Below are 14,991 nucleotides of genomic sequence, written 5' to 3'. Positions count from 1 at the left end.
TTTTCACGTGCAAGTTGACTAACCATACTGGTTTATGCCACCATTCACAACAATGAGTATGACTATGAGTAATAGAACTTTCTGGCATTAAAATTAAAACGACAGGCCTACAATGTCCTCATCTGCTCTTTATGCTTAAATATAGGCATATTTCTTTTGAGACAGATGCTAGCTTTGCTCTTTGCCTTTTCCCAGTAATTTACATGCCTTTCACTGGGTATCAGAGAGGAACTCAAACGGTTCAAAGCTTGGTTCAGCCAGTGCTATGAGTGACCTATGGTGATATTAAACAGGCCTGGCTGAGTACAATATCTGGTTTAATTGTTCAACTCAACATCTAATTCAGATCAAATCCACTTTTGTTATTAGCAGTTACACCCCTCACTCTCAGGATGCTTGACTTCTTAGTAAAGAGGAAGGCAGATAATACAATATCTGCCTTAGTAAAGGCAGATTAAAAAGGGCTTTCAGAATGGCAAAGGCAAACACTGGAGTCTACACACCAGCTTGCCACGACCACTAAAAACACAATACGAACACGAAATAGGGAGCACCACACATTAGCAGAAATGCTAATCACCAGCACCAGGCACAAATGAACATACCCACGGGGGGACCCGCTGGAACCACGCACTTCTTGTCGCCGCGGGTGGCAGGGGGAGCGCCCTGGCTCCTGACCAGCCCCTCCTGCAGCAGCTCCTGCACGCGGCCCTCGTTGATGCGCGGGAAGGGCAGGACGTGCACGCGCAGGTGCGAGCCCTCCGTGGGCCGCGGCACCTTCTGGAACGCCATGTGCGGGTTGGGGTTCTCCTGCAGGGCGAGAGCAAAGCGTCACGCACCAAAGCAATCCTGCAGTGCTACCGTCTGCCTCGCCGAGTTTTGCTGCTGTCTGCACAATCTCCCACACCTGAAAGACTAAGAAGTCAAATATCTAATGCAGATGATCAAGAAAATGTTTCATATTCATGTCGCCCCTTGACTCATTAATATTCTCAACTTTCTTAAAGGTTTTTATAAAATTATTTTTGTCAATGTGCAAAACTCAAAACAAGTGCAAAACAAAATCCCAGCTTAATTTATGCTGATTTTATGCAAATTAATGACTATTAAGGACTTGAATATAAACTGGTGCAACAGTCAAGCTCCTCATTAGAGACGCTATTTACCACCATGCATAGGATCACAGCTCACATTTCCAGGGTGCAGTAATCAAACAAAATGGGGTGTTTTCATCTCTTCATTCAGTTATTCTGGGGTTACCATTAATCACATCTGAATTTGCTGCTGTCCAATTTGACTCTATGCTGTTACTGCCTACATACCACTGCCAAAGAGTGCTATCCATCAATGAGGGCTCTCTTGTAAATGCTCAATAAGTTTGGAAGAAAACTTGTAAACAGGAGCTTAATACTGTTGTTTACAGGAGCAAAAGGCAACAAGAAGATCAAGTGCATCAACTTGAGAAACAGCAGACAAAACAGAGCAGTTACTTAGCCACATGCATTCTCTGCAAAGGAAAATTTTATGGAACAAGCCAAAAATCCAGGGGCACGAGAGGAGCAGATGCCAGGGGAAACAAGAGAGAGAAAGGGAACACAGACTCAGGAGGGAGTAACAGAAGACAGAGGGCAGAAAACTCCAGAAAAGGAGAGTTATTGCTCCAAAATCCATTTCAGTGAGAGGAAAGATTCAGAAGAAATACACAGGAAAAGTTACTTTTATCTTGGACATCACAAATGTCGTGTCAGATGTACATGCTATTGGGCTAACTAAAGGTCCAATGCCTTGGATTGTCCACCTGTGCCAGCAAGACTCATGCAAACATTATCCCTCCCCAACAGATCTTGTCTCTCCCTTGTATCTAAACTGTCACAGCTACAATATTGTGATTATTACAACTGTGAAACAAGATGTCAAAACACATCAAGCAATCTGTTTAAAATCAGGCAGCTCCAGGCACAGCTTCAGCAGCGTTACTCATCACCTGTGTTTACTCAAAGACAGGTGCATGCACAAACTACCAGAAATCTGAATTCTCAATGCACAAAGTCAGAGTTAGTGAATACCAGTGTGTGCTCCTGTGAAGTCACTGACTTAGTGGCAGTGAAGGAGCAGGTCAGTCACAATGATACAAATAAATCTCATCATCAGAAAAGACGCACAGAACACAAAAGAAACCCCAGAACTTAGCAGCATTTGGTAGTTCTTGTGGGATTTTTTCAGAATTGTAGATGTAAAGCACAGTTTTGGGGAAGTGGGATGTAGAAAAAAAAGGGTGACAAAGGTGTCAGCTGATGGTGTAACAGATAATGCTCTGTGGAGCTGAATAACCACAGAAGCGTGAGGGGGTGGGAAATCAGTCTATGCCAAAAAAGCCCACAAACCTCAAAGCAAACAAAAAATCTAAAACCCACAAACAAAAAACCCATCCCAGAACCAGCTAATGGAATGGCAAGAGACTTTATAAAAGCATTATGTAAAATAAACATGATATGAAGGCAAAAATTAAAACTGGAAATGGAGTTGTTCAAGAAACAGGCTGTAAAAAATGAAATAATGCCTGCTGAGCATGCAAACCAGGGTGACTGGGTCAGGAAAGAACTGCTGAAAGTACACATTATTCCACATTGTATCATATATATGCATTATATATATTATATTACACACATTACAAATGTATAATTTTCATATGGAAAACTGTTAAGAAGCAAGAAAAGAGATGTATTTGGCATAGGTTGCAGCAGAGAAAAACAGCAGTTTATAGACCTTATGTGATACACACTAGAAATAGATTAGTAGTTGTAGCTATATCTAAATCAATATTAGCATTAATAAATCAATAGTATCATACTGAATTTCCTTTGCATGTACAAATTTAATGATCTTTAAAGTCCCAAAGTCTTTTGCCATAATGAAGATGATGACTACACAAGCAGTCACGTCCATTTTCAGGACACTGGCTCAATCTGAGAAATCAGATTTTCAATGTTACCATCTCAACTCTCCAGATGCAGCAGTTACAACTTACATTTTTGAAGAGCTGTTCTGCAAGTTCTCTGACATGCTTTATCATTTTTGGTGGATTGCCCTCTTCAGCTTTAATTCTTTCGACTTCAAAGGCCACCAACTTTTTTTAAAAGAAGAAAGAATAAAAATGTTGATAATTCAACTAAAAAAAATTCTTTTCTATTTAAGTTATGAAATGTTAATCTTAAATTGAAACCAAGGAAAGAAAGTTGAACAGTGAAAAATGTGTGAGGCCACATTGCTTTGGAACATGAGACATTTTCAGTTCCATGTGCAGCATTTGTTACCAGACAGAAAGTCCTACCTAAATCAATCCTTTCACATTTCTATACCTCAATCCAAATTTCTCATAGGTACTACTACTACAACACAGAATTTATATCACACTCTGTTTTTACTCTACCTTTAACTCAAAACCAACACAGTAAAAACTACAGCATTGCTTTTTAAAATGAAATTTTTTTGTCTCAGTTTACATTCTTGGATATGTATTTAATGTAATATGTCTCCCTGAGGTTGTTAACATTTCAGAGAATATAATTAAATTATTGAAAATAATTCTGTACTAGCACATGCAATGTACTGTGAAGCTACAGATCTGACAACAGGAACAGCATTACCAAAGTTTATACAACTATTTAACTTCATACATATGAGGGGGTATAATTTTATGGAAGTAAGCTAGAAATATCTCCTTAGCAGAAAATAAGAGTTGAGATGATTAGTATAAACTTGATACAATAAACATTGGGGATTCAGAAGTATTCCAGTAGCTTTTCCCATGCTGAAATATGACAGTAAATTGTAATTCATTTGGGAATACAGAAAGAGTTTTCACCTCATCAAAAAGATCACAGGTTCTGAAGGGAGGACCCCTCTCTGACACAAAGCCAGCAAATGCCATTCCATTGAGCACTTTGGTTAGAAAGTCATTCTCAATTAAGCCTCGCTGGCCCAAGAAGGCTGCCTGCAACAAAAAGAGAAAAAAATTCACCTTTTTTAATCAGCATCAAACTTGCAATTACAAACAACTGTTACATATTAGTTAAACATTTTCACCAGCCTATCAGCTTATGCTAGTAAGTGGTACTTTCTAATTAAATCTTCTACTGTACATAGTACCTTTCTATACCTAAATTTTGAAATTTGATGCACACAGTTTTTAAATCTCACAGGTAATAAAAAAGAAAACTAGTACCTTCAAGCAATGTGTTATTACACACAGAGGTTTTCAAAATTCCACAGTGATTCCTCAAATGTTTATTTGTATTAAATTTCAGTGCTAACTTTGTTGTACATTTCTGTCCTGTCCCTGCAATTAGTCCCACTAAAACAGACTGATATTGTGCTATGCCAAAATGATTTGCTTATCACATGGAGATAACTTTATTTACATTTTTAAACTTCACCAGTTTTTCAAAAGGCAGGCTTGTTGGAATAACATGGCACAAAGGAACACCATAAATACACAGAACTGCTCCTCCTTTACCTTGTGGAAGTGAATGACAGGCTCAGCATGAATCCTGATCAGCTGAAGACACGACCTGTATCCTTGGAAGAGCTGTGCAAAGAGCCTGAGGAAGATTGCTCGCACTTCTTTGTCCTGCAAGCAGAAACTGAATTGTCAAAGCATCCTCACATCCTCAATTTCTCCAGACTTTGTAGGAATCTCTATGAGAAATGCCTACAGCTCCGTGAGTGCAGCAGTGCAGCACATGAAGCAGAGATATTTGCACAGGGATGAGGTTGTGTCACAGAATGGTTGGGGCTGGAAGGGACCTTAAAGGCCACCAGGATGCCCTGCCCTGTCCCCAGATGGCCATGGCAGATTCTGCACCCTCCACCCCTGCTGGTGTTTGCTGTGCCTGCAGCACAGGCTCTGGGCAAAGCCAGGGGGACTGAGGGGTGCCCATGTCCTGAACCACTCAAACGAGCTGCCATGAGAGAAACCTGATGTGAAATAAAGGAAAAAGGCTATTTTAGCCTGGATTCATTCCCTAAAATAACTGTGGCTTGAAGCACTACACAGGCAGTGTCTTCAGAGAGGGCAGGGGCAGCAGGGAATAGCAGGAGCCTGAGGTGGCACTGCTGCTGCCACCAGTTACTGTAAAAAGTTTAAAATACTAGGGCTTTAAAGTTCTGGATTATTTATTTAAGAGAGTGTTAAAATACACACCACCAGATTAATAGAAATTATGTGAACAGCTGGGGCAGTGACATCTCACCTGGCCCAGATGCCACTAAAGACTGACATCAAATCCTAGGCCACCCTGTTATTTTATCTCAGCAGCTATCTCAAAAAACCTGAGGTCCCAAAAATTCCTTTATTACCTCAGGTTTTGTGGTGTTATGTTACAAACTGTAATTTTAAATATTACACACAATATTTACTATCAGATAACCAGCTCATCAGTTAAGTAACAACCAAATTAAGTAAATTACAGCCTGGAATTTATTTTTAGAGATAAAAGGAATATATAAAATGATATAAAGCTGGAATATATTATTGGAGTATTTTACTAGATGGTTGTTTATTCTGCACTGGAACATGATCCATGTTGTTCTATTTTTAACTCAAATTCTGTATGGCTCACTTTACTGACAGATATGCTCATTTTCTGCTGCTCTCTAGGATTTTAACAGGTACATTTGTACCCTGACTTCTTTGACTATTTGAAAACATGGTAATTTCTTTCAAATTTTACAAAATTCTTATTTTGATACAAAATTATATTAATTTGAAACTTTCTTACTCAAACTGAGATCTTAGCTGAATTCTTCCATTAGTTTAGATGAAGTCTGGATGACATTCCCTGTCTTCAGCAATGAAAAATCTCAATCTTAAAGCCAGAAATAAGTACAACAAATACATTGTACCACCTAAGAGTTTCACGTTTTCAAGAACATCTACCCAAAAAGCCCCAATGTGTGTTCCTAAATTGAATTGGCTTTTGAATTTTATATAACTTCTAACCCGTCAGAATGCCATTAGAGGGAAATATGCATTTCTTTGCCGCACCAGTAATACTATAAATACATGGAAAAGCAAACACAAATTCTTAAAAGGAAGCTAGCCTAAAATTTCAACAGTTTTTCACTTATGAAAGTCAGACACAGAAAATAAGACAGAAATCTTACCAGCATTTTTGAGTGTGATAAAGCTGTTCGTGGGGGAGGGAATGCATAATCTGCTGTTTCCAAATCAGGATGCAAAACCTAGAGAGTTTTGAAAACATAACATTTTTTCAATCTTTCTCCCTTCGTTTTGCTGAGAAAAAGACTTTTTTTCCCCCTTACTCAAATTCACTGACATTGAGTACCTCAAATAACAAATCGAGTTAAATTGTGAAGACTATATGGAAATAAAGACGGAATTAACTTCTCAGCTTCAGGATTCTATATGGGAGTTATTTATCAAAAACTCCTACCACAGTCCATGAAACTGATCAATATCATTAGGGATTTTAAAGATAATTCAGCTGAAACAGATTAACAGACTAAAAATTTTTCTGTTGAAGGCAAGATTTGCTCAGAAGCCTCCAAATAAGGTGATTTCTATGTTATTACAATGATAGCAAAAAGACAAACTGATGTACTTTTTATAGCAATTCCCTAATAAAGAATTCATCATTCCTAAATTCTGAAACAGGGGAATCACACAGATAAAATTTAAAGGGTTATTAATTTGCTAAATTTCAAGAAAATATACAGTTTAAATGAATATATAAACACAGAAAGGCAGCAGAACTGAGCAGTAATAATGCTGCTCAAATACTCTTATTAAAAATCATTATAAAGGAAAAATCTCTACCTCTTGAATAGTGAAAAGACATTTTAGATTTCCATTACTGAAAATATTAACTTGAACTACAGAGAATTAACTCTTCTAAAAACACCAATGTTGCATGAATCATTCTATTAAATCTCATTTCCAGTGTGCTTGAAAGCTTAATATTGAAATTTGTCATTCTTTACAAATAGGTGAGAGGGTGAAAAGTGGGGATTTTATCTAAACATACCAGAGAAAGTGCCATTTGAGTCTGGTGTAGCAGTGGCTCTGGCAGCTGGGACAGATGAATACATTCAGGAATTTTAATTGTTCCTCCATCCAGGTCTGCTATGATTACATCTAACTGTAAGGGATAAATAGTAAAAGTGCATAGAGTGAGCATAGCTTAAAAAAGCACAACAGTTCAAATTTCTGCACAATGATCTGCACATAAGTTTACTAAAACAAATTAAAACAGTACCAACTTTAATGTACAGAATGTTTTTGATACAGGAAATACTCCAAATACTTTCTATTACCGAATCTAGCCCTGAAAAATGAAATTAAACCAAAGAAAATGAAATTAGGCTAAACTTTCAAAAGTGACTTTGACTTTTGATTCTGGATGTTCCAGGTCTGTGTTCAGAGACATGAGATATCAAATAAGCTGCTTGCAAAGGAATACAGTGAGGGCAACTAGAAGTATAATTTCATGTTTCTAAGCACCTTTTGCAACCCTGGTTCACTTTCTTCAAACACATACTTAAAAAGGGTAATATAAAACAATCGAAAATACACTTGAAAATCCTAAGTGAATTGTTCAAACTCAGGACAAATAGAGGACAAAGCCAGAAATGGATCCACTCCTCCTCCTCCTGCACTAGAATCAAATAATTTCCCTCCAATTTACAGAATCAATGTATTTACAAAAAAAAAAAAAAAATCACAAAAAAACCAAAAAAGAGATGTGAATTATTCCCACAAACAGCTCCAAAGCCCCCAGCAGGGCTCAGAGCTGAGGCCAGGGCAGGCTCTGGGCTGGCAGGGCAGCAGCACTCACCAGCTCGTGGATGTCATTGCGAAACACAGAGTGCACCCCAATGATGAAAGGGGTGGGGGAGCTGAGAACCTCCAGCAGCTGGGCAGGGAGAATTGGGATGTAGGGATAACTGTGAAAAGAATAAATTAAATAGAATAAAAGCTTCTGAGTATCCTTTCATAAGGCATAAGGCAACTTTTTCTCTTTAAAAAATCTTCCTGTTAGGAGTCAGGGACACTCAAGTCATAAACAATACATTCATTTTAAAAACATGATTTGTTTGTGGCCATATATCTACACTTCAGCCTTTTGTGAAATATCATTTTATAAGAAGTCTTTAAAGGAAATATTTTGTTTTCATCTTGAAATGACAACTGAACAACACCATTTCAGGCACTGTTTACTTGGTTTGACCATTTTAAAAACTCTGTGTGTTCATCAAAACAACATCAAGAGCTGGATCTAAATTGATCAATGAATTTCTACACCTAATTTATAGTTATTAAAAGTTTACATTTATTATTAGTTAAACATTAAGAAACATATTCCAAAACTAAATTTGCAGTTCTTCCTTTTTATTGTATATTATAATGAAATCAATAACTGAAATATTTTAAATAAAACAAGCTATTAAAATACAAGCATAGTTTGAAACAGATGAGTCAATTAAATGTTTTCTTCCTAAAAAAAACCAAATTGATTGACATTAAGTTTTCCATTTCAAAATTCTGGATCCACCTGTGGCTTTTTAGAGAGGATCAGTTGACTTCAGAGAGGATTTGTTGACTTAAATTCATTCTCTGGTGGACATTTGTCAGTGACTTAAAACTGATACACCCTAATGTAGCTGCTATCTTTGAGCCACAGAATCTTCTGGATTGTGAGGAGTGTTTCTACCCTACACTTGCACATGGAATTTCTCCCTTAATTGTTTCCATTGACACAATGCAACCTGATTTTTGTCAATATGTGTACACACCAGGATTTGCATCATTAATAGCTCTGCTTATTTTACCAACTATAGCACAACTCCTTTTGTTTGAGACAAAAAATAAAAGTAATTTGTTTTTGTAATAAATTGTATTTGTGTTTGTAATAAAAGTTACAAAATTAGTCATAAAATTATTTAACAAGTTCAAAGAAAGCAAACTTAACTCACCTGTATTTCAGAGGAAACATCAAAGACTCCAGAGCCCTACAGGCATCACTGAGCCTTTGAAAACTTGCTGAGTGAAAGAGAACCTTATTTTCTGTAAGCACGGCACAGAATAAGCTGAGCACATTTTGGATTCCTTAAAAAAAATAAAATAATAAGAAAGAACTGTAACAACATGCCAAAAATTCAAAACTACATTAAAATGTAGCATTTTCTGGAGGGATTTTCAAAAATCATATGATAAACACATGAATTGCCAAGTTCCAAGTTATTCTACCTTTTATTTGACTAGTGCAGCTTCTGTTTTCCACCTTGCTGTAACAATATCTGAATGTATTCCTACATTTCAGATACACTGTATTACATCTCCCTTTCAATACCACTTGCAAGGATTTCCACTTCTCAGCACAAATCCCAGCAGTGCTTAATCATGGCTTCAAACAGCATTATGAGCATCTTCTGCACAGCCTTCTGTGTTTGCAGCACTCAATTCTGGTCACTGATCCAGGCTTAACTTCTAAACCTCTTTGTAACTCCAAGCAGGGGGGGAAAAAATAACATCATACTGCCAAGTTCCAAAGAAAATGAAAAGATTCCTAGTGAATACATTCATGTCTTATCCACTCTAGGAGTCAAGAGGTTAAAAGAGGGCAGTAAGGGAGTATTCATCCTTAGAGTTACTTAAAGGAGGATCTGAATGTTTTAAAAAATCCCATTAGATTTAGGGTAAGACTCATGAATCAGATGATGGGATGCTTTTGGGGATTTTTTAAGACAGTGTAATTTACCTAGGAGACAAAGCCATGTGCTTTCAGGGAAAACCAAAAATATATTTCCTTTAGAAAAAAAAGTCCCATCCTGAGAAGCAGACATGCCTGACACATGTGAGATATGCTGAAATTTATGAAATTTCCTGAAATATGCTGGAATGTATGATGTTTCCCTGAGGACACGGCTTGTGTTATCAGTGAGACAGCCTGTATTACCTTCCCAAAGCTACTGCTTATCTAGCAATAATGTCCCCAAAAAGAAGTGTGACTGCGGAGTGCCACTATATCCACATGATAATTAACACTTTGTTTTTTTAAGTAATTTTTTTTATTACATGTTTTGACAAATCTTTTTTCCTCCATAATGTATGCAGATTTTCTTGGCTGGGGTAAAGCTCAGCTCATAAACACAGTGGGACAAAGATTTGGAGAGGGTTGTTTAGGAAAAGAAGAATTCATTCTAAGGACAAAAAAGTCAAACCACAAAATAACAGCTTGTGCTTCCAACTCCATTCTCCAAGAGTCCCACAGAACTCACACAACCAAAGGAGAGGGCTGAGGATAGAGGGCTTTGCTACAAGGCTCAGTGAATTACTGCTGTAAAAGTTTGATATTAATGTCAGTGGCATAATTAATATTGTGCTAATAGAAAACAAACTGCTGAGGAACACACACACAAGGTAAGGATGATGACAAAAAGTCCAATTTGTTTCCTCAAGTGAATGAAACAGCACCCAGCAGTGAATGGTTAGAAGGGAACTGGAAAAGTGTCCTTTAAACACAAGGTTAGAAACTGCTGCCTGCTTGGAAAAAAAATCTCAGAAAAAATTAAAAAAGTCAAATTGCCCCTTTTATGCAGAACTGCCCTTGTTTCTTTCCCAGAAAATTTTTAATAAATATTGTGGAGTATACTTTCTGTTTTAAACTAAGTTTTTGTTTTCAACTGGGCTTCTCACTCCCTTCCATTCCACACCAAATGTCTGAAGACAATAAATAGCTATCTAGGAATAGCTATTTATTAAACATCTGACAATTTTTTCCTACAATCAGATAGAAAGATTTTCAAACAGTGCTCTAAAAACCTATAACATTTTGGCAGGTATTACTGAGGAAAATAATTCCAAAAACCCTCACAAATATTCAAAATATTCGGTACAATAAAATGCTCTAAAAAAGCCCTTCCTGTCATAAAAATACTTCCAATATAATTGAAAATTCTTGAAAGAGATGGTTTTCAGTTTGCACATCTTAAAACCCAAACCTGAGTTCTGAAAGGTAAGAGTTCTAAAATACTTTCTGTATGTCACTGACTTCCAACTTTGTTTTGGAAAGAATTAGAACACTCATTTACTAATGTAGAAGACTCAACTGAAACCAAGCTGTGAAAAATTATTTTGCTGTGAATTATGATGATTCAAGAGTCTAGAAGGAGTATTTTAATTCTAACACCTTTGAAAGCCATAAAACTTATCCAGTATCAGCATTTTTAATTTCAAATCTCTTCTGAATACAGGCTTCCTCACCAGACACAAAACAACACTCGATTCTGCAGAGTACATAATAACTGAACACTTCTGCAAAAATTTTACAAACAAAAAGCACAAAAGAAGAGGAAATCAGAATTTTTCTTATGTATAAAGAGGACACCTGCAAGTACTTCACAGTATTTGAACACAGTAGTTGTAGATGACAGTGTCTCTCCTAGGGACTAGTAAAATGATACACTTTTGTATAAATAATAAAGGTAATCTTCATGTTCCTGCATGGTGTTAAAGGGTATATCTGTCTGATTATTATCTGCTTTTACCACTGCAAGAAATGGATTCTGTCAGCATTTTTTACAGAAGGTTCTGGATGTCAGTCAATAGAAATTTATTTAAATTACTCAGCAGTGATGGTATGGTTTGTGAGGCTTTCATAGTTTCACTAGGGAAATTAAATCTGGTTTTGCTGCATTTTAGTGGCCACAGATAAAGCTTCAGTTTGTACTCCACAAAGGCATTTGTCAGTGCATCTTAACCAGCACCACTCCAAGCTGATATTTAAATTACTGCTTTCAGCAAGTGCTTCCCACAGCTTAACTTGATGTCCCAGAGCAGAACACAAACTGCAAACGTTTTCACTGCATTCTGGGAGTTGGTCTCCCAGATGTTCACTACACTCCACCTGGCCATGGAAGGTCAGTTTGGAATGTTTACTGGGATGTGAATGCACCTGATGCAGCCCCAGCTGTGCTGAGCTACAGAAAAACACTGCTTGACTTGCACAACCTATGGAAGAGACCAAACTTGAGAGCATCCAACACACTTGGGCAATAAAACCCGGGCTAACCACCTTTCACTGACTGAAAAGCTTGTGGAGCCCACACAGCTTCTTTGTATCAAATGTTTTCCTTCTCTTTCTCTCTTTCTTTCCTTCATTCTTTCTTTAAATGCTGTGTATGCAATACAGAAGAATATAAAATACATAACATAAATAAAATTAAGTGTGCAATACAGGCGGCTAATCTGGAACTTTCTTATTTTCAAGATGACAGCCACTAACTCAATACAAAATTATTGCTCCACATGTACTTTGAAATGCATCTTTTCAGGAATATCAGGGAAATTTTTGTCTGATAGAATCAAACAAATTATGCACACCAGGACTTTTGATTACTTTCCTTTTCTAAACCATTGATGAATCTGTTTGAGGAAGCCACCAAGGTGTTCCAAGCCCTCCAAGTTGTTTACTGAAACCAAACCATTCCAAATGACAGCCTGAGCCCAGTTTCCTCGGGCTGCAGGACACAATCGTGGCTGGCTGTAACCTTGAACCCTCTGCTGCTCTGCAGACTCCGCACTACATCCGATGCTCATTTGTCAGGGCATAAATAGACAACATGAAAAACAACAAACAAGTTGATTTTTACAGATTACTCCTTTGCAGCCCACAGACAGACATCCTGTAAAATATTATACATACGCTGGAAAATTTTGAATGGAGGCTTCCTGACCTTCACTGTTTTCAAGTATTTAAAGAATCTGTAATTTGTACTAAATTATCTGACATCCTACATCAACAAATGTATCATTCTGCCTGCTTCCTGTTGTTCTAGAATTTAAGTACTTATTTAAGCATGATTAAAAAAAACCCACCAAACACAAAGTCTACTTGACAGGCTACTGTCTTCTACATTGCATGAAATCAAATTATTACCACTTACTTCTTGAGACTTTTGTAAAGAGTTATAAACATGGATTCAGAAACTCAACTAATTGAATACATTATTATGCCAATATGCCATTCTTGAATTACTGGACACAAGAAAAAGCTTAATAGACAAAATAATCCATAACTTAGCCAGACTAATCCAGGAAATGGGTCAACAAAGCCTGAAAAGCCTTTCTGAAAGGCCACTGGAGACTGCATAGTACAAGTTCTGTGCCAGGCAGTGTCAAGCTCTAAAGATAACTAGGAAAAGAGTAGAGAAAAACAAAACTCTTTTCATATTTATTTTTAGATGTGGCTGCATAACTCTGCTAATGACCAAAATACAAGCTTAACTAGTAAATAAGAGGCAACAACTGTACTCAACACTCAAACAGGTAATCTGTGCCAAATTGCATTGATTTGTCCACCCAAAAATCAAACAGTATCTCCAATCAACTACACAGAATGAAACCCAAATTGCTATGTCACTCATCTGAGGATCAATCTGCATTTAGGAAAGCATGCAGGTCTGCTATTAGAGCAGGAGCGCACACTCATGGCTGAACCCCAGCCAAGCCTGCTCACAAGTGGGGAGCAGCCTGCCTGTGCCAGCAGAGAGCTTTGGGAGGGGGAATTTATCCTGCGTTTGGCTGGGAAACAGAGGACATGAGTCAGATGAGAACCCCAAGGGATTAACTTACTTGGGCTTTGTCAGACTCAGGAGGAAGAGAAGCAATCCCTAGAGCATGGAGCCTTCAGCTGAGACTCACTCAAAGAATCCAGCATTTCATGAATACATCCCCAATTCTGAGCCCACAGAAGGGAACATGGCTGTGACATGCACTACTGAAGCCAACCTCCATTTTTAGAGATGCATTTCTGATTTGAGAACTGAAGGCAATTCAGAATCTGAACCACGAATTCTGCATGTTCTTTGTAAGAAGGGTGGAATCAAGGCTTCCCTACAAACCAGCAGCTGGGGAGGGTGGGAGGAGGAAACTGAGGGACCATATAAAGAGATTCTGGTATAAACACCAGAAAAGCCAACTGATCATTAAAAGCTATCAAAAAGACTGTGAAAATGAGGAGATATATATAAAAAATATGTCTTCAGCTGATGGATAAATATTCCTCCAGCTATCACTCCCCCAAAGTTCAACAGTATCCACTCTGTGCTGTCTACACCGAGCCAAGCAGATGGTTGTTCTCCAAACCCTAAATCACACAGGCACAAAGAAACAGGGATTAAGCACAGCATATGATCTGCTCAGAGAACAGTCAGTCTGTCTGTCATTTGCATGTTGATATCACCCCATTATTGCCAATTTCCTTAAATCCCTCTGCAGACCTACTTAAAGAAGCAGCAAAACCCTCTGGCTTTCTTGAGCCTCCAAATACAACTGTGCCAATACACTGAGTGAAATGATCACTAATTTTTTATTTTCCAGAGACAATGATAAAGCTAAATACAATTTTTAGTAGAAGATTTAGATAAGGTTTTCATTCCTGAAAAAGATAAGAGCAATACCATTTCTTATATGTATTTTAAAGCTTTACATACCCAAAGGGAGATTGATAAGCTCAAGATGAATATGACTGTGTTAAGTGAATTTTCTTGACAAAGCAGAAAAGACATAGGAAGGTAAACCAGACAAATAACCCTTTCACATACAGAAAATATTCACGTAGCAGGGAGATAAATGCCAACTTTGTGTGAAGGTGGTAAGCTGAATTACACAAATTTACAAATATAACCTGCATTACCTGTTAAAAGTTTGCTACTGATTGTATGTCTGGACCATATAAACACGTTATATTTGAGAGATGCTACAACAAACAGATTTATTTAAGGGGAAGAATCTTCACAGAAATCAGATATGAGACTAAAATATTTTTCCTAGAGGGAGGGCAGCAAGCACTATTTCTAAATATTGAACTGTTAAATATCAAATTAAACCAGAAGGTTCTGTTCTCCTACAGTGTGTTATGCACACAGGTGTTAAGATTTGAGTAATAGTATATTCTGCTGAAATATGGT

At 37.4% G+C, this 14,991-nt stretch overlaps 1 protein-coding gene across 7 annotated transcripts in view; it reads right to left on the bottom strand.

The window, feature by feature from the left end:
* The window catches only part of SBF2 (SET binding factor 2), a 229,782-nt gene that overhangs the window by 88,482 nt on the left and 126,309 nt on the right, over nt 1–14,991 (bottom strand). For all 7 annotated transcript variants that reach the window (XM_063158476.1, XM_063158478.1, XM_063158481.1 and 4 more), the window contains exons 7-14: nt 8,995–9,127; nt 7,857–7,965; nt 7,047–7,160; nt 6,166–6,243; nt 4,517–4,630; nt 3,866–3,994; nt 3,029–3,127; nt 606–810 (exon numbers count right to left, since the gene is read on the bottom strand). In XM_063158476.1, coding sequence (XP_063014546.1) covers nt 606–810; nt 3,029–3,127; nt 3,866–3,994; nt 4,517–4,630; nt 6,166–6,243; nt 7,047–7,160; nt 7,857–7,965; nt 8,995–9,127 — 981 coding nt within the window. The remainder of the gene's footprint in view (nt 1–605; nt 811–3,028; nt 3,128–3,865; nt 3,995–4,516; nt 4,631–6,165; nt 6,244–7,046; nt 7,161–7,856; nt 7,966–8,994; nt 9,128–14,991) is intronic.

This window comes from Melospiza melodia, chromosome 6 (genome assembly GCF_035770615.1).
Source record: "Melospiza melodia melodia isolate bMelMel2 chromosome 6, bMelMel2.pri, whole genome shotgun sequence".
NCBI lineage: Eukaryota > Metazoa > Chordata > Aves > Passeriformes > Passerellidae > Melospiza > Melospiza melodia.
This window is presented reverse-complemented; position numbering and strand designations above follow the sequence as displayed.